Source organism: Anomalospiza imberbis, chromosome 14 (genome assembly GCF_031753505.1).
Source record: "Anomalospiza imberbis isolate Cuckoo-Finch-1a 21T00152 chromosome 14, ASM3175350v1, whole genome shotgun sequence".
NCBI classification, from domain to species: Eukaryota; Metazoa; Chordata; class Aves; order Passeriformes; family Viduidae; genus Anomalospiza; species Anomalospiza imberbis.
Genome location: NC_089694.1, coordinates 4010426 through 4036369, shown reverse-complemented (window position 1 = coordinate 4036369; position 25944 = coordinate 4010426). Strand labels below are relative to the sequence as shown.

At 41.1% G+C, this 25944-nt stretch overlaps 1 protein-coding gene across 6 annotated transcripts in view; it reads left to right on the top strand.

Annotated features, from left to right (window-relative positions):
- DACH2 (dachshund family transcription factor 2) overlaps positions 1 to 25944 on the top strand; it is a 250111-nt gene that overhangs the window by 115622 nt on the left and 108545 nt on the right. For 4 of the 6 annotated variants that reach the window (XM_068204576.1, XM_068204577.1, XM_068204572.1 and 1 more), the window contains exon 2: positions 8648 to 8766. In XM_068204576.1, the coding sequence (XP_068060677.1) occupies positions 8648 to 8766 (119 nt within the window). The remainder of the gene's footprint in view (positions 1 to 8647; positions 8767 to 25944) is intronic. The other 2 variants (XM_068204573.1, XM_068204575.1) reach the window with 1 other exon arrangement.

Here is a 25944-nt window from a genome sequence, read left to right as displayed (position 1 = left end):
CCAACAGTCACAAAATTTGGACAGGTAAAGGGGAAGCAGTGGAGCTGTGTCCCTCCATTTCTGCCTGTCTAATTTCATGCTGGTCCAGGAGCAGCAGCAAACTGCAGGGTATTTTCTGTGTAGTGGACTTCAGCCCTCAGATGTTTACTCCTGGACAGAACCACCTAATCATAGAGGCTCCTTTGGACTGCTGGGAACAATTCCTCCTTTCAACATGGATATAGGTGCAAAGGACTGCTTCTGTGTTCTTTCATTTATTATTCTTTAAAAGATGAATTTCTGTTTTCTACCTTTGAAGGGTCTTTGCCAAGATTGTGAAAGCACCGAAACTTGCAGTGCAGAGATTAAAAACAGTTAAGGCAGCAGCAGTTTCCCATTGCATCAGCCTGCAAATTGCTCTGACAGCACTGCACCACCACAGCACAATGCACCCCTGTTAGGGAATTAAGATCAGCCCCCCTGGGTTATGTGATACTCAGGGCTGTAAATACGTCAGGTCTTGCTCTTGGGTTTCTGGCCATAGATAATAGGCTTAAACAGTCACATTTTTTACAACTTTCATTGAATGGAGACTTACTGAGATACAGCTTAGTGGAAACCAGCAGTATTTCAAAACCCTTTTGCTGTAATACATTCCTCTAAATTGGCATTGAATTCAGATGCAGGTCAAAAATAAAGCTTGGAAGGGGCTGATAAAATTCAGACACATGACATGGGTGTTTGTAATAGATGGTGATTCCCTGCTTGGAAAGTTTCCTTGCAAATATTTGTGGATGTATGTGTAAAAATCAAGTAATTCTTAAAAAAAAAAAATTGGGGCTGATTTAACTTGCATGAAAGGAGATTTATAGCTCCTCAGTGTCCTGGCATATCTTTGCACAGGGTTGGAGTGTGTGCAGTGTTTCTGTCTGTGCCTTGGGCAGCATCAGCTGTTGGGATGGAGCTGTGTTGTCCCCATGCTGATCCCAGTGCCTGCCTTGTCATCTGCTCACGTCAGTGCTGAGCTTCCGCACGCAGGTGGAAAAATCCTAAAACCTGCTCAGTGGCTTGGTTCCACCTGCTGAATAGTCAGATACTTGAAGAGATTAAAAAAAAAAAAAAAAAGAAAATCAGTCAGAATGCGAATTGCATAATAACATTGGCTATAATCTGCAGTGGTTCCCAGCTGTGGCTGGATCCAGAATCCAAGCAGAGCCACCCAAGCAGCTGAGCTGAGCTTTGCAAGGCTCAGAATAAACCTGGCCTTGTCTTTGGCACTTCCACATTTGGTTTAGCTGGACATCGTGGGGGAGCATTGTTTTGACAACAGATCTGTAATTTGAATTTGTGGTCTGGGTGTCTTGTTAGTGGCACTATTCCAGCCTGGACATGCCCCCTCCTGCAAGGTTTGGTCTAGGTAGAGTGGGAGCAGTGGGAATGAAGACACAGCAGCAGGAACTTTGTCCCCCTGGCTCTGATCCATAGCTAAATGCACTGTGTTTAATCTGTGCCAGTGCACCTCCACTGCCACAGTTACTGACTTCATGCAGTTCTCTTAAATTCCTGTGTGTATCCCTGCATCTGCTGGCGTCACACTTCCCATTTCCTCCTGCCACACCCTTAAATTGAGCTGGGGCAGTGTGGAACATGGATCAGCCTCCAGCTTGCCTGCAGCCATGAATCTCCCCAGTTCAGAAATTTGGTGAGGTATCCCCCTTTTTCCTGTAGTCTTATTTGACAGGAAAAAAGCAAAACCAGGAATGCTGAGGTACTGTTATATCTGCAGGCACCATCATAAGCAATTAGAGTTATTTAAAGTTTTAAATCTCAACTAACCAGAAAGCCATTTTTGGTTTTAAACTTACTTTGTAATGCCTGATTTCAGAAATAAGCAATTAAACTTTGTTAATTAGGAACCACCATAGTGACAATTGAATACAAGCAGTTCAGGTAATTTTTCTGACTGTAGTTTTCTGACTGTAGTCCAAGTCAAGTTTTAGATAAGTACTGGATTTTCACTCATTGAGACTTTTTAGGATGAACACAGTGATAATGTGCTACATCCCATTCTTAAAGGTAACGTTATAAAGTTGTAATATTCCACTGGAGTCCCAGCTCCGAGCATCTCAGTGCTGTTAAGGATTTTTTTTTTTTTATCCTAGCAGTAGCACCAGTCACAGTGACAGAGAAAGTTCAGATCTGTGATGCTTTAGAACAAATTCCCACTGACGTTTTCTCTTTGGATGTTCCTGGCTGGAATTCCCTGGAGAATCAGGTGGGGATGTGGCTTCATGATGGCTGGCCTAGAACAGGGGCTAGATGGAGTTAAGGAATAAAGCAGGGATTTATTAAAGGATCTCCTCCATGGATCCACCTTGGGCAGCAGCAGAGCCCAGCCAGGGCTGCACCCAAGATGAACCCAGATGGTCCCAAAATGCACGAGCGCTCCCGGGGGCTCTCACTGGGATCAGCTCTGCTCCATGGGCACACTGGAGTTCATTGTCCCATTCCAGCTCCAGCCCATGCAGCCCCATCCTGCTTGTTTTTCTCTCTCCAGCCCACGTTGTTCATGCTCTTGGGCCTGAGATTTGGATCATTTGTCCTTGGTCCCCAGCTGGAGAAGGAATTGTTTTGTCTCCTTACTCTGTAAAGCGAGCTCACCATCCATCCCCTAACAAGTCCAGACTAAAGCAGTGTACACACTAAAGCAGCACAAAATGTGAAAAATATGAAAGCTAAAACCTGAGGCATCAGGGAGATTGTATTTTGGAGTGTCAGAGCCTTTCTGCACGTGTCCTGTGTCCCCTGGCAGGTGATCCGTGCCTGGCTCTCCTGGTGCTGGCGTGGGCACTGCCCCGAGCGTTGCCATAGGCACCAGGTTCTCCTCATCGGCTCCAACAGCTTCATGTATGATTAATGTTAATTGCCCATTTTGCATGGATGACTTTTTCCCTGCTGCTGAATTGGCTCCTGTTGCCTTTGATGTGGCTGGTGATCCAATGTCCTGCCATGGCCAGACAAGTGATCAGTTTGCCAGCGCCGAGAGGAGACAGAATCAGGTTGCTGCGGGGTCAGGGTTTGCTTCTCTCCTTAAACACTGAAAGGTCAGGCAGAGTTTAACTACCACTGGCATCTTTGAAACCTTGTAATAAATGCCAAAGCAGGGAGATTATTTTAAGTCCGTGCTACAACTAAAAATCTGAAGGTAACGGGGAAGAATTCTAACTCATCAGGATGTTAAATTTATTGGTAAATACTTCAAAAAGTACCTTGCACAATCACTAGAGGGTATTTCATGATCTTTGAAGAGATGAAAAATTGAAAATTCTAGTCCCTGTGCCAGTTTCAGGAAAGTAACTAAGATTGAGGGTGTGTGTGTGTTTTATTTAGCTTTTTTAAGTGTTATTTTTTGTTGTGTTTTTCTTTTTTATTTACGTCTGAGTGCTTGCACCACTTACTGCCACTATTAGCAGGGCAATTTACACAGTGTGTCATACAGTACTTCAGTATTTCTCCTTTAAGTCTAATAAAATATGTTGCTATTGAAGAAATCTGTGATACATATGAGAGCTTCCTAAATCACAGGACTAGCATATTTTTGTACCAGATAGCTCCAGCCTCATGAAATCAATAATTAATTTATTAACTGGATCTCTTTTATAAAAAAAAACAAAATCAGCAGTCCTGGCGAGGCTGCCTCCTGCCAATTCATAAATAGTTGATGACAAAAATGAAAAAGTGCAGAAGTAAAATTCAGATCTTAACGATCAAAGTATTGGGTACCTCATCTATCACAGCTTGGAATAAACATATCACAGAAAGTGTCATATCTCATTGACACTGCAAAACATAATGCTTTCCCTTGTTATCTAGCGAGCTGCCAAGGCTACAGAGTTTATAGGCTGCTAAGATAATGTGCTGCTGGTAATCCACTTCACTTGCAGAAATATGAAGTACTGTTGAAATATATTTCTACTTGGTTTATTCTTTGCTCTCCAGAGGGTAGGATGCTATTTCAGTTCCTCTAAAGAAGCTCAGAGAATGAAAAGCAAAACATCAGGATAAATTATGCTAAATGGTGGGCTAGACCCCAGAGGAAATCATGCTTCTGTGGTACAGTATTCCTCCATTTATCTTACAAATGTTACATCTAATGTTAATTTTGTAAAGGGGAAGCATTCAAAGGTTCATCTGATCCTTTTAATAATACTTTTAGTGCTATAGTGTTATTTGTCAGACTCCAGCCATCATAACTAACTTTCCTAGTTTTGGCAGACCGTTCATACAGAAAATATTTTGGGCTACTAATACATAACATTTTATTTCACAAAACACAAATAACCTAGTAATTACACTCCAAAACTTAACAAATAATTGCCAGCAAGCAATTACCATTCAATTAAAGAGTAATTACATGGTTATTTGTGCCCTGTAAAATAAAGCATTACTGAAATCAGTAGCGCAATCAATATTTTAGCAGAAACAGGATGCTGCAGTGATGGACCTTTCAACCTGTGCTGATTAAATTGTCATCCAAATAACAGTTTCCTAGTTAAATCACCACATGTTTATTTGTCTTGATTAATATGCAAATTCTCGTCTGATTCTAGTAAATCTCCTATATTTAAAAGCACAAAAGTAGAGCACTATCATACATCAGCGGTGATGTGCTGCATATTTCCACTGATTAATTACATTTTAAAAAGCATTGATGAATTTGTGGATTTTATGAAATACAGTTGTCTATAATGAGCATAGAGTTACAAAAGATGGAGGTGATCAGTAACTTTTAGGAAAATCACAAAAATAAAAACTTGTTTCATGCATTGATTCAAATTAAAAATCCTTGTGATATCAAGGGAATATATAAAACTTTGAAAGAAAAAAATAATAAAATTAGCTCTTAACAGAAGTGGAAAATAAAGAAGAAAAGAGACATTAATGAACAATTTCTCAGCATTTTTCTGAATAAATTTCAACTGTCAATTATACTGCTCAAAATGTAATTTATTTTTTGACAAATCTAATTTCAACCCAAATTTAAAAAATGAACAACATTTAGATTAGTTCATCTTTCTCTTTCAAGAGTTAGTGATTTTGTGGGGCTGGGGTAGAGAGGATAACAGTAACGACTTTATAACCATGGTGCAAATGCAGATAAAAACCCAAAACCTCCACTCGTCCTCACTTTCAAGTAGTTGGTGACCCAAGGAGATTTTAGGTTTGAGAAATGCCAATCGAATGTTAATCAGTAGAGACTTTATGTAGTAAAAAGAATAAGTTTCTTGAAGTTATACATGGGAAGCAATATTTTGTTTCTGTTTTAGCCTCCATGGTCTTCACTTGGGATCATAATTTTTGTTTTTTAAAAAGTTTTTAAAAGATACCCATGAACTAGAAGTTTCTGACTGAATTAATATCTAATTTAGATTTGAGTAGTTTTCCATTTACAGAGATCTATTGATGGCAAGTACAAAATTTGTGTAGAGATTGTAGACTCTCAAAGAAATGCATTTAAAATTGTTTGAAGGTGATTGTTCCTGTTTATACTTCCTTTGTTACCAACAAGGAAAAGATTTTTCTACACTTCTTAAATATGTGACTTTCTTGAATGAGAGAAAGGAAAACGTGAAAAGAAAATGCAGTAAAAGAGCAGGGTGACAAAAAGATGAGCAATAATATTAAATAAAGTTAATATTTATATGCTAATGCTGTTAGCATTTATATGCTAATAATTCCATAATCACAAGTTATGTCTTACTCTCCCCAGATGATAATTCTGCTTGCCTTGGGTTTACTGTTCAGTGCTTTTATTATCAATTTTGGCTGAACTGTGGAGGTTGCATACATTTTAAATAGTAAAGGTGAAAGTTGGTGGGTTTCTAGACCATGTGGGACAATAAGAGGGGATTTTGGGGGGAGTGTTGAGACACAGAGCAGTGATATTCCATGTCTTGGTGGTGCCAGCAGCACATTCACAACAGAAAGGAAATCCCATAAAAACCTTAAATCTACTGGTCCTTTGTGCATACCTTACTAAAAGACCCAAGACTTTGAGCACACATTTGTATCCTGTCTCTGAGAAATTCCTGGTGTCATGGTTAAAGAGAAATGCCAGAAAATTTGTTTCTGGCCCAAAGTGGAAGTGTTTAGACTCAGATACGTCATTTCTGCGAGTTCTGGTGTCCTCCCAAGCTAAAGCTGTTGATTCCTGATGGGTGACACATCTCTGGGAATATCCAGGGAATCCAGCTGGAATTTTGAGGTGTCTGCTGCAGTGCTGGGGGCTCTGGGATTCCTGTCCTTGGCTGGGGAGCAGACACAGGGCACTGAGAACTGCAGAACTCAGCATTACAGACCCAAACGGGTCCTTGCAGGTGTGTCACGGTCAGCTGGGAGCAGCGTCCAGTCTTTCACTTAAAAGCTGAGATTAATTTAAGAGACAAAGGGCTTGGGTTTTATTTGAACAGATTCAGCTGGGAACAGTTCCTTTCAAACTATCATGGCTACAGCTGTCAGCCCCAAATCTGGGCGCAAGGAGTTACTGATTTACAGGAATACTCACTGAAAGGGCTTTCAGTCAAGGCTTTCCACTCCTTGTTCTTCAGCCCATCAGACTCCTTCCCCAGAAAGACCCCAGTCCCAGAGACACCACGTGCTGTGTTTTCCAAGTGGAACTTCCCTTGCCTGTGTGAGGAAGGGTATAAATACAGCCAGCAGGGCCCTGGAAGGGAGTGGAGTAAGTTTCTGATGTGGACTTCTCCTCCTTCATCTCTTGGGCTTTCCATGTGTGTCACTGCTGAGGCACAGGTGTCACATTAAGGTGTGGAAACACCTTAAGCTGTGCTCAGAGCCATCAACGTGAGCTTCTGTCAGGGCAAAATCTGCAGACCCAGGGCTGAAACTCCACAGTCTTCCCTCCTCATCCTCTGAAAACACAAATCATGACCAAAAAGTCTCTTTGTAAAATCTTCTAAAGCTGTTTGTTGCATTTTGAAAATGTTTGTCGTAGATTAATACCAACATATGGAGTTTTCTGCAAAAGATTTGTTAGTATTCGAGCTCTGGAAGAAAATGTTTTGTTGTTTTGTTGATTGAGCTCTTCCACTGGTGAGAGCTGCTAATTTTAGCTGGTTTGTAGGGTTTTTTTCAGAGACAGTAAGTGCCAGCTAAGCACTTACACATGCCTGTGGATTGCAGGCTCCTGTAATTCAAAAGAACAACGGTTCCTATTTGTTCAAAACCCCCACGTTTCAACCTAACTCTGTCTGTTAGAAATGTTGTTGTGCAGGGCATGATTTCAGCAGGTGATTTTAATAGAGAACGTTGTGCATCAAACTTCCCCTGGAAATCAAATGCTCTTATTTTAGGTTTACATTATTACAGCCCTGTGGTTCTTGTAGCAAGCTTTACTGCACAGCCATCATAGTATGATAAACAACTGAAAGCATCAAAAAGAAAAATGGAAAAAATACTGAATAAAATGAAATTCAAAATGGACAAACCCGAAGCTAAAAAGAGGGGGGAATGGTTTTATAGAGATAAAATAGTAAACCAAAAAAATGATTTTGTGCTACTTTGATGTACAGTAAAACAAAATAACACTAGCACGGTGTGAAAAATGAACAGGTTAATGGCACCTCTGTGGAGTGCTGCTGGAAGTTGTCTTCATTTAAATGCAGAGTTTGTCGTGCATTGATGGAGGGCTTTGCCACTGTAACTTGATAGAGTGAAGTTTAACTTAAATTTCTTTGTGAACTAGAAGTCATTTTGGAAATGCTTTCTATTCAAACCTCATTCATTGTTGCAGCTTAGTTATTTTATACAGTGTTTCACTCTGTGTTGTCAAAAGCTCTATTATTCAACAGAGTAAAATCTCTTATGACCAAAGAGAAGCAGCAATACTTTTCCAAACATGAGGAGGTTGTATTTTTATTAGATGGCTTGAGGAAGAGTCGATGCAAATGGTTTTTTGGCCTGTAAATCTGTGTTATGATGGCAGTGGAGGATGGGGACATGTACACACTTTGATGTAAGGGGTGAAGGTGGTAGCTGAGAACAAGGGTTCAATGGAACCAGTCTGTGAAGGGACCCCTGACATTTTGGATTGAAATCTGCATCCATAATTCATAAACTCGTGAGTCTTTTGGCAGGTTGGGCTCACACTTGTTTGCTCTGTAGCTGTTAAACCCACCAGCCGGTCTGTGAAGGTAAGTGCTGAGCTTTGCAAAGCTCAGGGTTAAGTTGATGCTGCCCTTCAGAAGGAGGCAGGTACCTGCCGTGGTCCAGAGCAAGGTTTGAGGTGGTGTTGCCTTCAGGGCTTCAACTCCCCATCTCCAGGCATCACAGCCTGGAATTTCCTGTGTTTCAGGTGCATAGCAGAGACTTTGGAGCAGTCACTGCTATAACCCCTCTCCACTGAGGTCATGGAAGCCTTGGATTATGGAAAACCTTGCTGCTGGCTGATGTGACACCCGTGCAGCTCTTCTGTGTTTAACCAAGCGATTTTTCCTTTCTTTTTTTTTTCTTTTTTGTCCCAGGCAGGAACTTCTAATATTTATTTTTGCTTATCGCTGATGGTTCACGCATTTCTTACAAATCGATGGCGTGGGTAGGAAGCAAACATTTCACAAGGAAAATGTTGTTTTCATTTCTGCTCTTGTCCCAGCAGCTCCCGCCCAGGCAGACCCCCCAAGCGCTCGCTGGGAGTGGCGATCCAGGAGAATGCACGGCTGCTGCCCCACGGAGTGCCAGGCCTCTTATCACCAGGGCTTATCTCTCCAACAGGTAATAAAATCCATCAGATGATCAGCCTCATCTCTTCATACTGCACAGCAGTTAAAATAAACTAATATTGATCTAACTGCCTTGTCCTTCAGGGCTTTTGCTGGCTTTACCAGAGGTTACATTATTGGATTTTTTTTTTTTTGAGTGTTCATGAAAACTCTGTTTTGCTGCTGCAGTGACTCAAATCTAATGGATTTGTAATTTAGTTCTTTATTAATTGTAATTTCCTTACAGGAAATTCCATTAAATGTGTTATTTTAGTAAAAAAAAAAAAAAAAAAAAAAAGCCAACCTGAGAAGCTGAACTATTGTCTGGGAGGCCTGGTAGAGGCATTTCTTCCTTTGAAATGCATGTGTGTTTTAGTTCTCATGGGATCTGAGCAGCGTGGCTAATGCCTGGTGTATTGTAACCCCATTAATGTGTGCTGGGGAGAGACAGAGATGCTTGTAGGAATTACAGAAGGAACACTTGAAAAGCAGATAAGTCCACGTTGCCACAGTGCATTGTGCTTTAATAATCTACTTTCAATATCATAAAGTGAAAGATGTAGCATGAAAATATGTGGAATTATAAACATAATTTAATGCGTAGTATTTAATTTCACTTCATTAATTTATTAATAGAGTTTAAATTAAATCTTGTGCTATCCTGATGAGTGTTTTAATTTTTTATTAATTGCTGTATGCTAAAGGTAAGTTGATTTTCATAATAAAGCTGTATTCACAGGCTGTATTCATAAAAGTAATAGCATAAATATTCAACAGGCTTAGCAGTTTTAGGATTGCTGTCAAAGTCCAGCCTAAATAAACTGTAACTCCCTAATAACCAAACATAGTGAAGTGTTTAGGAGAATATAAAGTTGTAGAATACGTAACAGGAAAAGCAGAATTAACAAAGATCCTTGCTGGGAGTAGAGTGCCATCTCTCCTGACCTCACAGATCACTCTGCTTGCAGAGCCTGTGCACTGGAACCGAGGGACACGGTGAGAGCTTTAACTCCCCTGCAGCTCCAGGTGTCCCAGGGATGTCACAGGGAACCTCCCCTGTGGAAGGGGGGAAAGAACATTCCTAAACAATATTTACAGCAGCCTTGGCTGGAGCAGTTAAGGAAGTATGAAAGGGCTTGGCCAGAGCCACGTGCCCCCGTTGGGCTGCTGCAGCTTCGTGCACTGCTCATGTTTGTGACAGGGATCCAGAACTGTGATTTCCCTCCTGTAGTTCATAAACGAGGGGCTTTTTAATATCTCTGTTGTGTTCTCGGCTCAGGAATTCCATGGATTCTTGTTTATGTTACTGCTGATACACGGGAGAGCACAAGAGCCTCTTGCATTGGTCAGTTCTTCTCTGAAATCCAGAATATTCCATGTTACTTTTCCACTGTGTGTGTGTGTGTGTTTGCAAATAGGACACCAGATCACACAGACTGCCGTGTTGCTTCAGACTGGGAAATATTTTAGGATGCGGCGTGTTGGGGACGCACAGCGAAGCACCACAGACACATTCTGTGTCTCACAGATATTTTGAGTCGCACACAGTTGGAGTAGAAGATTATTAAGTTGAATTTCCAGGCTGCTGGGAGTTGTCTGGAGCCTGAAGTGTGAGTGGGCTCCATCCCCTGTATTTAGCACACGGGGGGAGGTGTGTCTCGGGGGTGTCTGTCGGGGCAGCCACCTCCCTGACCCTGGGAAAACCTTGGGGAGTCCCAGACAATGTGCCTGGAGCAGCTGACGGGGCTTTGGGAGCAGCTTGCAGGGGGGAAGTGCCCATTTCAGAGCGTGCTGGTGTCACCAGGGGCTGCAGACAAGGAGGGTCCCCGGGGCTGAGGTGGCCCCAAGACCAGCAGGACAGCTCCTGAGCCCTGTCACTCAGGGCTCCAGCTCACCAGGGCTCCTGGGGCGTATCTTGTTCCTGAGGAAAGGACAGGGAAGAGCTGGGGGAGCTGCTGGGCACGCAAAGGTGCCGGAAGAGCCTCTTGTAAACTCCTTGGGGATCTGAGCTGTTGTGCTCTGGATGGAGCACCCCAGATGTGAAGCCCCCATTAGCTTCATCTGTACCTCTGTGCACTCAGATTACTGCTCGCCTTGCTCTGGGTGCCTGCAGTACTTTGGGATTGGATTCTTTCCTTTGGCTGAAATAAGAACAAAATGGGTTTTAACACTTGTCACAGAACAGAGGTTTTTCTTCCAGATTTCCAAATGGTGGACAATAGACTGGAATAAAAGCTGCTCCCAGCTGCCAGGTGGATGTTTGGATGGCTGTAGGAGGGGAACAGGACCAGGGCTGAGGAGATTTTGCAGCATGGGAGAGTTGGATCCATCCCTTCCAGAGGCTGATAGGGAGGCAGGACAGAGTTTTTATAGCTTGAGGACTTCCTTGGTTACCTGCCCCCTCTAACTGCAGTGTAATTGCCTGTAGCATTTCCTCTGCATGTCTTCTTGTCCTGGATAATCCTTGTGTCTGATCTTGCCCATTCTTCCTACAGCACAGATATGCAGATGTTAATGTTAGTCTGCCTACATTATTCTAATTAAAAAAAAAAAAAAAAAAAAATCACTCTTCTTATGTGGCTCCCTCATTTGCTATGTCCAGCTTAGTTGTTTTCTTCATTTTAGTAAGAGGCTCCCCATCAGCAAATGCAGCATGATTCATCAGCATTGCATTGTTTCATTTTTACCTCCTCTTCAGGCTGCTGTCAAGGTAGAGTGGAGGCAGTGGCGTCCAGGCTGGCCCTTGGTTAGATGGATGGGTCTCGAGAAGTCGCAGTTGTGGCTGCAGAGCTGGCAGCTCTGTCTGGAGGGGGTATTACAGAGTGATGATTAGTAACTTCCTGCAGACTCAGACGAGCCATCTGTGTTTCCACTCCTTGAAATGTGCTGTTATTTTCATCACCCATTTGGTTTGTGTCAGCTCGGTTTACATGGTCATTTTCACATAATAAACAGGTAGTTAAATTAGGCACACTGCATTTCCCAGTGTGGAGGGGATTTTTTTGACCTCTTGGCACAGCGAGCTCCATCTACTCTTAGACATAAGTAATGTGTGAAGGAGCTGCAAGTGAAGCCTCGACCTTTTTAAATGTTTGTAGGTACTTTCCACCTTGGGGAATGGGAATATTTGGGTTACATCTGGGTTATTGCTGTGCCTGAGAAGGATGAGGTGGTGTGTGTGGGATGCACACCCCTGGGGAGGGCTGAGGAGGCAGCACAGGAGCTGTGCCCTGACTGCATCCTCCAAGAGCTAATGTTAAGCACAGTCCATTTTATGTTAACTTAGGAGAAAGTGTTTTCCTTTTGTATTGGTGTAGGAAATGTGGGGATCAGCCCGGTGCCCCTGCCTGCTGTGAGGGCAAAGCTAAAATCCTGTGTGTCACAGAGGGATGGTCATCAAAGGCTCAGTCCTTCAAACAATGCCGTGAGATGAAGTGACATGAACAAAAAAAAGGCTTTATCTCCTATTAATGTACAAGTCTTTATCATCAGTGTATCTTAACAAGACAGCTGAGAGTTATCCATGGAAGAGATTCTCATGGAAGTTTTGGGGTCTGAAGCGTTAGTTTGCTTTGTGGAGAGAAGCTGAAATCTGTCACACGATTGAAGCCAATGGTTCAGCAAACTGTTCATCTGGAATGAAGCTGAAAGAGTGGTTGGATCTTTTGAAAGTTATCTGTGCAACTCCAGCCCTCCTACCCCTCATTTAGGTTGTCCCCAGAAAAGGTTAGAAAACCAGTCTGCCTTGATTGCAAATTTTCTCTGCTCAGTCTGTAGAATGGCTGCTGTTATTTCAATAAAAACATTTTGGGGGCTGCTTCATTTTGTCTTCAAGGTATTGGAGAGGGTGGCTCATGGAGAAAATCATCCTGTCTGTATAACTTAGTGAGATGGTGGTAGAGGGCAGACAGCAGCTGTGTGGGGCAGTTTTTGAGGCAGTAGGGTGGGATCTCTGTGAGTGCCCATGGGCTGTGTCCTGCAGCTGGAGCTGGCAGTCCTGGCAGGGTCAGGCTGATGGGCACGAGCCTGTTTGGAGCATCCCTGTTGGCTTTTTCTGGGCTGTGCTGCCTGGAGCTGTGGCAGCCTGGCAGGGCTGGCAGGGGACAGCTGGGAGGCCAGCAGAGGGATCACAGTGAGGATTTAGGGCTGGGAGCTGCTGAGGGCTCAGCACGAGGGATGGCAGGAAGCCTGGCTGGTGGGGAAACGCGTGAGAAGAGGAAAAAAGTCATTTTCAAGTGGGTACTCAGACAGAAGCAAACCACCTGCATTTCTGATGTGTAAGATAAACTGCTATTTTCATTATCAGCTACGTTAGTTTCACCCCTCTTGAAATGATTCTTTTATTTCATAAGCAGTTAAAATAGACACTTTGTCTAGAGGTTTTAGGAATGCAGTGTTTAAAATATCGACTCATTTGTACAGATACAAATACTTTTTTCAGAACAGTTTTGTCTTATTAATAGTTAAAAGAATCTGTTGTGAACTTAATAGTTTCAGGTAATTAATAATTCAGTGGAGTTAATATTTTAATAGCTGCACCAAGTCCCATCATTGTGGGACTCGAATAGAGCAGCCCACAGGATCTGGTAACTTCATGTGTTCCTTCAGTTCAGCAGCAACAGCAGCAGCCACTTGGTCTTCACACAGAAAAGGGAGGATAAAACAGGATTTGCGGCGGTCTTTGGGCATTTTGATGTGATATCTCCCTGTTAGAGGAATGAAGGAGGCTGGAGGCTTCTGGGGTCTCTGGTGCCCAGTTGTGTTTGTCAAGGTAGGCACACATCAGCCAGCACAGCCTGTGGCAGCTCCTGCTGCCAGCAATCCCACGGACCCTCTCCTCACTTGTTAATTTAACTGAACATCTCTCTGTGTTTACATCCCATTTCTGTGGCTCATTTCGCTGTTTACAATTACCCTTTTTTTTCCTTGGGTTTTTTCTTTTTTTTTTTCTGTTGTCATACGTGACATTTGAAAGCTCCATTTATAATAAGAAACATATGCAGGACTTTGTAACTGTTGGCATTACCTGGCTCGGTAGAAATTATTATTTTTAATCAAAGGCAAACACACTGATTAAGGATGCCACAACACTCCTCTGCCTATGGGAAACGTTAACAGTTTATAAATTGTTCTTGGTGACAATTCAGTAGTGAATTACTTTGATATATATGGCTAATAAATTAATATGATTAAGTTAATGAGTAGTACAAGTGTTGCCAAACTCCACTCGTCGGGCTTTTAATGCTGCTCCACATTTGCAGCTCGAGCTTCCCCCTGTGGTGAGAGGATCAGTGCTACCTACGCACTGTCATTGTGATAAATGGCATATCCCACAGTGCCCTGCACTCCATCTGCTGTGTCCCCAAAATGAGAAATATTTTATACAAATCACACACTCAGAAGCTCAAAGGACTGTGGAAAGATTTATTTTTTCAAACAATAATAAAAATGCATACGTCTCTTTAGCAACTCTTCATTTTTACTGTCATAATGAATGCAGATAGATTTGGGAAATGAAAGCTCGTGTGAGTAACATAGGAAAGTTATCCACTGCACAGTAAAGCTGACAAATAAGTTACATGTGCGCTCTTTCATTTTATCATGAAATGTTCTTAGATAAAAAATGATGTTAGAACATCTATTTAACTGGATTTTAAAATTAAAGACCATGTGTGCAGCATGATTGAGTACCACCCATCTCATGCCAGCAGATTTCTGTGCTGAAGGGAGCCTGAATTGGAGTGAATGAGGAATGCAGGATCATATCATTACTCTTTTAATACAGCCATTCAGTAGAGTTCTGATAATCTGAGAACTATACTTGGTGACTGTGAGTCACTCAGTTCCTCTCTTTCCTTTTCTCCTTTAATAATATCTTTCTTAAGGATCCATTTTCAGTGTCTGCTCTGTCAGGTGGGACATTACGTTTTTGACAAATGAATAGCTAAAGCTGTTGACATTTTGCTGAATGGTTAACCTTGTTGTAAATTTAATTTACACTTAGCCTCAGCTACTAATTGCTGTCCGAGAAGTGTGAAACTCAGCAATATACTTTGATTTTTATGCATTTGTAGAAATGTTTTTTTGAAAATTAATCCTACTGAGTTCCTACCTCTTTAGGGAGAGCAGAGTTCAGCCAGGGTGGTCACACAGAGAGTTAAGCCTGCATCATCCTGACACTCAGGGTAGGGCTGCACTGAGCTTGCCTTGGTTTGCAGATGGAAGGGAAGCTTTTGAAAAAGCTGGCTGAAGTGTCACAGAGTTAGCAAAACCAGTAAGTTTGCATCTCTGTTTCAAGCGTCCATGGCATTCTGTTCTAGAAGCTTCTCTGGTACTCTCCTGTCTCATGGCACTCAGGACTGGAGTGACCATGGGGCCTGACTGCTTCTCTGTCTTGTCTTCAGCTGACTTTGAAACCTTTTTTAACTCTCTTAAGGTATTGTTAAGAAGTGCCTTGATGTCATAAATAGCATCAGGAGGTGTGAAGGATTTGCCTTCAGCACTCCCTGTTTTCTGGAGGACTCTTTTGGCAATAACACTATTGTAATTGAATTGTTTTTTTTAGGTTTTATTTTCCTTTGCAGTAACTTTGATAAAGTTGAACAAATAGTTACCAGTATCACAATCAAGTGTAGTTAAATGCATCTCACTGTGTTTGTGTAAGATTCCCACACTGACTGCACTTTGGGTATCCAGCAGTATTTCAAAGACGACTTGTTAAACTCAAGTTATCTAAATTCTTAATTCTGTGACCTAAAACTCAGTAGGTACAATTTTATCTGGAAGGATAATACACCTCTGGTTGCAGAAAAATACTGATCCATCATCTACTTGCAATGCTAAAGGCTGCTATATTTACATAAATCATATTCTCTTGAAATGCAGCATTCAGATCTGCATTAGATTGGAGTAGTGTGGTTTTCTAAAGGAGAGCTTTATAAAGCTGCATTTTGGCAAAATTCTTGGTATAACAATGCTGGCGAAGTTGTGCAGGAAAAAGGAGAGGACAAATCCCACTGGATTAAAAAATAAACATGAAGTGTACTTAAATCCAGGTGGTTCCATAGTTCTGGTCAGGTGTTGAGTGCTTTCATTGTGATTTTAAATGTGTTCGTGCTCTGGTCCTGGTCCCACAGTCCTGGAGTCCTACATGAAGAAAATGCTTCAGTGTGATGTAAGATCAGCAAACAAATAATCCCACTGATTTGGCTTGGATTACTCGGTGTCTTAAACACAAGTGTTTTCCTACTTCCCACAGAGTTTTGGAGAACAGGTTCTGTGAGGATTCTTTGCAAAGTTGGAAATGCAGTCAGTGCCTGATCCCAGGACCACACCTTGGCTGGGGTGGGTTCTCCTCCTGCACAGAGCAATGTGCTCTTCCCTCAGCCCTCCCCAGGCAATAAAACGTGATGCCAAGGGCTGGCAACAAATTAGAATTTGTGCTGAACAGGAAGCATCTTTTCTGAGCAGTCTGAGGAGGTGCACATTTTTATTTGGAGGCAGGAAGAACTGAAATAGATGGATTGCCTGATCACTCTCATTAAGTGAGGTTCTAGTAGGATTTCACTGCAAGTGTGTTTGTGTTGTATAAACTATTTTAGTTGCACAGTTTTATGAAGGTTGCATGGTTGTATAGTTTAGTTGTATAAACTGTTTTATCACAGGGGACATGAATTGGTGTAAAGCAAAACAAGCAGATTGAATGTAGTATTTATTGTGCACCACTCTGCTAAGCAGAGAGGCCTCTTGCTTTGCTGGTGGCAGCTGCTCCTGCTGATCCTGGGTTGTACTTCTCTGAAAGACAAATGTAGGGCTGCAGTTCTGGAGGATTCAATCTAGAAACCAAATTCATGCTTAAAATCCTTTGTAAAAAATTAGAAGTTCCTCCAGCTACCAACCTCCTGTGACTTGAATATGAAAAGCTGCACTTCAGAAAGAGAAGCATTTTATATAATACATGTCTGAATATAAATGACAGACATTTTATTAGGAAAAGAAAGCCTTTATTAAAATATAATGATCTACATTGTTTTTATGTAATCTAATGAATTACAGTAAAGGCCTGAGAAATGAGCTGGAAAAGGTAGAGTACTCTCCCATGAAAGCAAGCTATGATAACCTTTTTGTAATTCTTTAACATGTTGAAAGAGTATTTCTACACAGACTTATTAAATTAAGCAAGGTCACCTTTTCATTCTATTAACAGAATTAGTTTCCCAGATCATGGACTTTGATTCTGAAAAATGTAGATGAATCATGCACTAACATATGTCAAGTAGAAAATTAGTTGTAAAATGATAAATCGTTTTGATGTACATTACTTCTTTGTTTTTACTGTTGAACAATTGTACAATCTAAAATGCTTAATTACTCTTTTTTGCATTTGTATATTGATTGGATGTGCTTTAATAATAATAATATTTCTGAGTGGATTATCTCTCCTTACTGGGGCTGTCTCAATCTAATATTTGCATAAAAGGAAGAAAATATTCTCTTCAATAGCAGTATAACATTTTGTTCCTTTGACATGCAGTATACAGTCATTACCCTGAAAGGTTAGCTGTAAATAATAACCAGTGAAACTGGGCATATGCCTAAAGATGAGCACATATATTACATTTACCAGTCTGACCTCAGTTCAGCAAAGCAGGAATAAAACTGACATCATGTCATGCAAGTTGTTTAGAAGTGTCTTCAAATCTCTGCCTTACAGTCTTTTTTATATAACATGTGTGAGGAGGAAAATCAAATTTAATGGATGTTTCATAATTTTAATGTAAAATCTGCTGTAATTGTTCTTAAAGAATTTCATTATCCTTCCTAATTAAGAAAAGATGTCATATATATTTCTAGTCCCTTGGAATGACTTTATTTTTTCTGTCTTTGCCTTTGTCACCTCCTTTGTTAAAAAAGAAGCAAAGCACAGGCTCTTTGCTGGGATAAGCAGCAGAACTGAGAGAGCATCCCAGCAGTAGCCCCACGCTCTCTGTAAATAGGGGAGTGAATGGAACAGGTAATTCTCATGGTGCTTGTATGGTTTCACATGAAAAAAGGCAAACGTGCAGCTGTAGCTGGGTCTGACATGGGCAAGAAGCCTGGTCCTGGTGCTGGTGCTGCACTTGCTTTGGCCCTGGCAGTCACAGAGCAGGTGACTTCATTACACTGAAATCAGGCAGAAAATGTCCTTTTCTGGCCACTCGAGTGAATCAGTCAAATTATCTTGTGGCAAAACTAATTCTGTGCCTTGGGCCATCAGAGCTGCCACTTCCTATAAGTCAAGCCTTCCCTTAGTGTGAAATTGTTTTTTATTTTATTCCCTTTCATTTATTATGCTTATTCCAGCTAATCCACTCGGTGAATGTGAATTACCCAGCTCACCAAAGCTGTTTCAGATGTGCAGCCTCCTCATGCCTTGCTGGTGAAACAGGACTGGTTTCCTTTTAAGGAACTCCTGATCTGTTATGATCTATACATTTAAAGTAATAATTCACTTTTTCAGCTGAGAACTCAAATGAGGAGAAGAGTTTGAATATGGTTTTAAATTAACTAAAAGTGCATATGGCTGAGCTCTTGTTTTAAAAGCACTTACAATTCAGATGGGTCACATTTTGAAGAACTAGAAATATATCTACAGTGAATTGTAGGCCATTAAGTACTAGGTAATTTGAATGACTTTGAGAGAAAAAATAGTCCTTTGGAAAGAACTGAATATTGTTTTCCAGCAGTAAAATATTGCCTTCAGTTCTGCCAGAAACAGAGCTGAGATGTGCTGAAAGCACTCATACAGGTGATATACCCTAGGCAGTAATTGGGTGTATAATTCTGTCCAAATGGCAGTCCCTCATCTGACTGTGCCCTCTGGTACACAGCATTAACATCTTCCAATAAAAGAAGAGCAAAGCATATGGAGGCTTTTATTTCAAGCAAAGACAAATCAAAAAGAATAATGAGGATAAAAAGCAAAAGTGCCTGTGGTGATGGGCAAGGCAAGTTACAGGGGAGTTGCTGCAGCAGAGCACTTCAGAACAGCAAAGCAAAACCAGCCTGAAGGCACCTCCCATAGGCATCCAAATAGAGGCTTCCTATATGTGCAGGACAAAAACTGGGAGATGTTCATGCATCAGATGCTAAAACAAAGAGGCATCATGCAGGAGAGGGCAGGGGGCTTGCCTGAGCTCCTGCTCACACAGAGCTCGGGGCTGATGGGTGGAAGGAAGGAGAAAGAAAGGGAAGTTGAAAGGCTCAAACTGATGAAGATGGATGCGTTGCTGACAGTGTCAGAGCAACAGCTGCTAAATCTAGGAGGCACTTGAAAGAGCCTCTCCATTTTGTTCGGTGTGGAAGTCAATAGGTTATTTGGGCTAAGAACACCCTATTATTCAAATTCAGCTGACCCGGAGAAGTTTGCCATCTCGCAGTGGCAATTTGGAGGGCTCTGCCCTGGTGGGTTCAGTACTTGCCTTGCCCTGTGGAGTCCTGTGTAATATATGGATATATTGATCTCAGGTTTTGTTCCTGAAATTCATTGGATTAGTCAGTGCAAAGCTTCAGAAGGCTGTTTTGCGTTGGTAGCTGGGTTAGGTTGCTGAAGCCTTGTCAACAGAATCTCTTATTCAAACGGATTAAACATCAAGGAAATGCACCATGAGTTGTTTTGGCCTTCCTGTTTTGGAGATGGTTCATTACAAATTTTAATTACAGATAATATTTCTTCAGAGTAGCTTATCAGTCTACATTAGCTAAACATGAGTCCTAATCCTGTTGAGAATTTGTGTTTGTTCATGGGATATTTTCACTGTAGATTGCACTCAGGACAATATCCCAGGAAGAGTTTTTTTGCCCATTGATATGGACACATCCTTCCCTTTCTGTTGTGTCTCTCCTGATCTCCATTTTTCCTTGCATCATATGACTGCCTTTCCTTTTTTATGTTTTTGCCCTGGACTTTGATGTCTGCACCACAATTTGTGTTGACCTTGAGGTTGCCCTCAATTGGCTGAGCCATTCCCACATCATGGCCCAGTCCAAAATCCTCTGCACTCGGCTCCTGGAAAAGCAGGAAAAGCAGAGCCATCCTAGAAACTGCTCCTTTCAAGTCAGTGTTTATTTCCAGGCAAAAAGAGGAGGAGAGATACAAATAGAAAGAGGAAGCAGTAAATCCTGGGGTTGCTTTGGGTGAGTTTCCTGTGTTCAAGCTAGCCCTGTCTGTGCCACCTGCAGAAAGAGGAGGACTGGGATGAGAGAGAAATCTCATCTCTGGAAGTTCAGCACAGCTCTTGAGATCGAAGGTTGTCTGTCAGGGATCAGGAATTTGAGGAGGAATTGTCAGAGAGATGTTCAGATTCTGATCTCTGGTCCAAAGCTATATTTGTGTGATAGTCCTGTAGGACCTCTGTGCTGATACAGTGAAAATGGTACTGAGATCAAAATAGTCTAGGAGACAGTAAAATGTGGCTTAGTTTTGGGATTTGCTGCATGCATATTGTTCAAGGCTAAGATGATTAGGTAGTGTGTTAATTGAGGAACTAGCTGGTCGTGGTAGTGAGCTTATTTTCTGTTTTCGTGTTCCACAGCTCAAGAAAACAGAATGGGCCCCAAATAGTGGGTGAACTGTGACATATTACATGAGTTATCACTCATGTACTTTTTGCTAGGTGATAGCCAGTAATACAGCTGCAATACTTGCATCTTCTGCATCATCAGTGTGGGCGCTTACACATCTGTGAAGTTATAAATGGAAATTTTGCAATGGATTTTCTGGGATGCCATTCAGCTGTTATTGGGGGAGATGTTAAATATTGTGGTGAAATGATTTTTCACAAATACCAAGCATCCATAACTATCCCTTTTATAATGTGCTCAAGAAACTTTGAATTGTTTCAGCCTCACCTTTAATTTTTTTCATCTTTATGCATGTTTATTTTACAAAATAAAATAATTAAGTTTGTGTAAAAGGAGTTATCCTGTGTCTAAAAGGAGTTATCAAGATTAATTTCATCAAGCAGTTGGAATAAAATGCAATTATTTCCTCTTAGTTTTTATATTAAATCTCAGATTAAAAATGAAAGGTTTTCTGGAGTGCAGAAGGGACGCAGTGTTGGTTGATGTTGGTTTAACTGGGACTCTGAAGATTCATGAGTTAAATTGATGAGATGGAGTAGGTTGACACTGATCTTGCCAGTTGAGACCTGTAACCATGTCAGTATTTACTTCAGGTGGAGCAGTCTGTGTTTTTCCACTTCTGCACATTCAGAAGAAATACCAGGAGCTGCTGATGCTTTCCTGCTGGTTGGGTCATTTTCTGGTAGAGGGTGTGAACTTGTGGTGTGGCTAAACATTCCCTCAATGTCTCCTCCATTCACCGGAATGTCTTATTTTGTCTATTTCTTTTTCATTCTTTGCTGGGAATTTCACTGGAGACAATTAGCTAGGCAGTGTATGTATTAATCAGATTAACCCCTGATTTCTCCTTTGGATAGGAATGCCTTGGTTTCTCAGTTTGAGGCATTCATTGTGCTCTATGATGAACAATGTCTTTAAATGAAAGGGAATTGAAATATCTTCTCTGGGTTAGTTTTAATTTTACTTAATGGATGAAGGAAGATGAAAGGCAGCCTCTTTCCCAGGGTTAGTTAACACTGGAACTTGAACCTAATTAAGGGATTTGAGATTTTTTTTGGTTTTAATAGTTTAAAACAGTGAGAATGTTAAAGGCATTCCCAAGTGCCTGGCTCCTGGCACAGGGATGGGCTGGGGACTCATGTGGCATCTTCTGATGCCCTGTTCCCATCGTGCCATTTCTGTGTGTCTGGCTTTGACTGGCAGCTGTCAGTCATCCTGCTTCCACTCCCCAAAATGATGCCAGCAGTTGGATTATGCCACGTGGGGACTGACGAGGTTGATTAGTCGATAGATATGAAATATTTAGATGGTGGAAAATGTGTGTAGTACAGTGAGGCCATGATTATTAGTCATGTCTTTAAAAAATCTTGCACTCAATTTCAGGGCATTCCGCCCACAGGAGAAGAGTGAGAGCAGATTTTTGCAGTGAAATTGAAGAGAACTGTGGAAGATAATTTGAAGTTGCAGTCCCTCAACATTTGTATTCTATTTGGGATGTCACTTCCAGTAAGCTTTTTAGAAATGTAGTGGTGCAAATGGAAAAGTTTCAGCAAATATTAAATGTAACAATGAAGACTTTTGTTCTTCATTAAAACATTTCCTGATGTTTCCCGATAGATTTTCATCTAAACACTTGCTAATCCCAGAGCTCTGACAGGCAAGGCCTGCTGAATTAGGCCAACTTCTGCTACAAATAGCTGCTGCACATGAAACAGTAATCATTGCTTTCCAGTCTATTATTAGATTGACTTCATAGGGATTGCTTTTTTCTCCTGTGAGTTGATGCATAAATGACATGCTTTACCCTCCAATAAATCTAACAGCAGAGTGGCTCTGACATGATGTTCATACCCCTTAGTCCCATGACAGATTATTTTTGATGGCTGCAGAAGTTTACAGCAGCTTGAAACCATTAGAATTTAAAGGCATCATTGAAATTTTACAGCGTACCTGCCTCAGACACAACAGGGCTGGGGCTGCTGTCACCGCCTGTCACGGGAGCCCTTCCTGCCTGTGCTGATCCCCAGCTGTCCTGGAGAGGGGGAAACTCTCCTGCAGCTCCTCAGAGAACCTGTCCTTCTGTGCATCCTCTCCCTGTGCCTGAAATTCCACCTGGGGACAGTCCTAAAACACGGGGAGAGCGTTGGGCACAGACAGGGCTTGTCTACCTGCTGAGACATTTGAAACTTTCTTTCCTGTTACCCTCTTTAAATGTTTTTATATTGTTCGTGGTCCCTTTATTCCCAGCTTCTCAGTATTGTTAAATTCAGTTTTAGTAGACTATATGTGATTTTAATAGAGTTATTTTTTTCCAGATTTAAGAACTTTGGTTTTTTTTCCTGATGAAACACAAATTAAGTTTGCAAAGCTCAAGACTCCTCAAATCCAAGGTGTTTACTGCTGTTTGTATCTCATGTGAGTGAATAGCTGGTTTTAGCTCTAGTTCTAAGCTGTGATTAGCTTTTGTTTCATACATCTAAAATTTGCTGCCTTTAGACATAAGAATCACAACTATAAAATTGCTGTCTGACTATAAAATTGCTGTCTGGCTTAGCAGGAAAATCTGTGTTGATTTCCATTGATATTTGTGTGTGTGTTTGTACATACCTAAAAACCATCATATCAAATCAAGCTCTATAGATTGCCATAAATCTCTCAATAGGTTTCTCTTCTATGAAGTTTCTAAGAAGAGAAACGAAAACTTTTCCATCTAACAGCTCTGGTTTTGTGTTCTGGACAGAGTGATTGAACCTGCTCGTGTTGTTAACTTCTGTCCTGTAATAGTTAATGTCAGGCAGATTGGTGTGGAATAGAGAGCTAATCTTAACACAGATCTACTGTAGCCTGACAGGTTTATATTTGACAAATACCCTTTTTAGGGAATGCCATCGTGGAGTATAAGACACAAAGATACTACAAATGGTACCTATTGCTGATAGACAAATAGGAAATTGTCCAAAGAAATCTTTCAGTTATTTGCTCTAATTAGGTTACTCTTTTTTCTTTAAAAAAATCAACAAAAGAGACGTTTAAAAGTTATATGGATTGAATCCCTTAGTAAGGTGGGTTTGGAAATGGGTTCTAGTTCTGCTCTGTTGTGGTCACAGGCTCCCTTTTTCTGAGCATTCTTTGCCATAAGTGTCCTTTCCTGTTTGAGAACACAGACTATGAAGTGACAAAAAGATTTCTTTGTGGAAATTTTAAGCCCTATGGATTTATATATCAGTGTTTAATATTATATTACAGTCTTTCTGGTAATAAAACTGATTTTGTTAGGGTAAAATATTTATGCCTTAAGAGGACAATAATTAAAAAAGATATTGAGAAGATATTTGGAGTTTCCAAGTGTGAACGTTAGCTACAGAACCTCGAGCATTAAAAGCTGTGCTCGTTAGATCAGGGAGGAGAATTAATACTTTAGGTACTCAAGTAGGTATTAAATTTGATCTTACTAGAACACCTTGAAATTTGATTTCAGGTGTTCCAAGCATTCTTGAACAGGGTTTGAGTCTCTTCTCTGTGATGCTGTTCCCTTGAATTACCTGAGGTGCCTGAGCTCAGTGTTGTGGTTGGTCTGTTGGGACAGTCCTGCAGGAAAGGCTGAGTGGGTTTTATGGGGCTGGGCTCATTTACGTCTGCAGCAGTGACCTCTGCTCTTCCTCTCAGTGTGGATATTCCTACACATTTTGTGATCTTTAGTGTTATAAATGATGATGAAATGCTGATCAGTTGGGCTCTGTCTCACAGAACCTTCTGCAGATGAAATAGAGGCTGTTGACAACACAGGGAACCATACAATTTCAGAATTAGGCCATTTTTCTTCTGACTGGGAGAGTCAGAAGTGAAGGGACCCGAGGATTAATCCACTGTTCATATCCATACGTAACCTCTCAACATGTGGATTAAATCTTCCCTGCACCTGTAGTATAACATTTTCCTCATGCTGTGGAGTAATACCTTAACTAAAACCACCTCAGCTTTCTGGTGGCTTCAAAGACATGAAAACCCACAGTCAGGATGAAAGCATTTTATTGTTTGTAATTTTTAGCATAGTGCATATTAAATGTAATAACTGATGAGTTTAGGAGGATAATCTATTACCATATGCAAGAACCATGCTCCATAAGTTATACACATCTTTAGGAATTGTTAACTTTTATAGAACTTGCTGCAACAAATCATTCTGGGAATGCTGTGTGCTTGTGTTTTCAATTGAGGCTCTAACATTTGGTTGAAGTATCTTCTGTACTTCTATCATCTCATAATTTCCTTCAGAGCAACGAGAGAACAATCTGCATGTTGGGTGGGAGGATGAGGGAATGCTAATTGAAACCATGTAATAAAAAGGTAATTTAGCAAAACTATTAGTTTTTGGTTTTTTACTATTTTAAACCTATTATTTTTAAAATTACATCTGTATTAAAAAGGCTGTAAAACTCCACTCCATGTCAGCACATTGCATCTTAATTCTCATTTTCCTTTGCATGAATAGTAAAATCTTTATAAATTGAGAACCAAAATTAATTGAATAAACCTCAGTTGAACATTTTTATGTTAATGTTTGGATAAAAAAAGGCCTATTACAGATTTTTTGAAGAACATTTAATGGTTTCTAACATTGACCACACCTCGAATGCAGTATGGGAAAAAAGTGCTGATGGAGGGAAACAAAGCCCAAGAACAAATGTTAATTGGGTTGTGTGTTTATGGCTGTTCTTAGGTTGTGATGGAGTTGCTTACACCCATATCTGTGGCTAGATCATGCTTTTCTAGCCACAACCATGATCAGAAAATGCTCTTTTCAGCCTGGTAGCCAGTGGGTTGCACAGTTCAGAACATGGAGATGGAGCTGTGGGTTGACCCAGGTAACTTTCCTTTCCCAGGTCACTTTAGGGCTGAATTGTGTCTTCCATGTCTAGTTCCTACAAATCCTTCACGAGGAGGGAATTTGTGTTGCAGAGAGGACAATACAGGGGGGCCTGGTGAGTGGGGAGAGCAGAGGTGAGGCTGAGCAGGGGGCAGAGAGCTCAGAGACCACCTGGCCCTTTTCTGGACCTGCCGGGCCCTTGTGATTGTGTGTTTGGGTGAATTTGGGTGAATTTGAGTGTTGGTGTGTGTGTTTGGGTGAATTTGGGTGAATTTGAGTGTTGGTGTGTGTGTTTGGGTGAATTTGGGTGAATTTGAGTGTTGGTGTGTGTGTTTGGGTGAATTTGGGTGAATTTGAGTGTTGGTGTATTTGTGTGAATTTGGGTGAATTTGAGTGTTTGTGTGTTTGTGTGAATTTGGGTGAATTTGAGTGTTTGTGTATTTGTGTGAATTTGGGTGAATTTGAGTGTTGGTGTGTTTGTGTGAATTTGGGTAAATTGGGTGTTTGTGTGAATTTGAGTGTTTGTGTGAATTTGGGTGAATTTGAGTGTTGGTGTGTGTCTTTGTGTGAATTTGGGTGAATTTGAGTGTTGGTGTGAGTATTTGGGTGAATTTGAGTGTTGGTGTGTGTGTTTGCGTGAATTTGGGTGAATTTGAGTGTTTGTGTGAATTTGGGTAAATTGGGTGTTTGTGTGAATTTGGG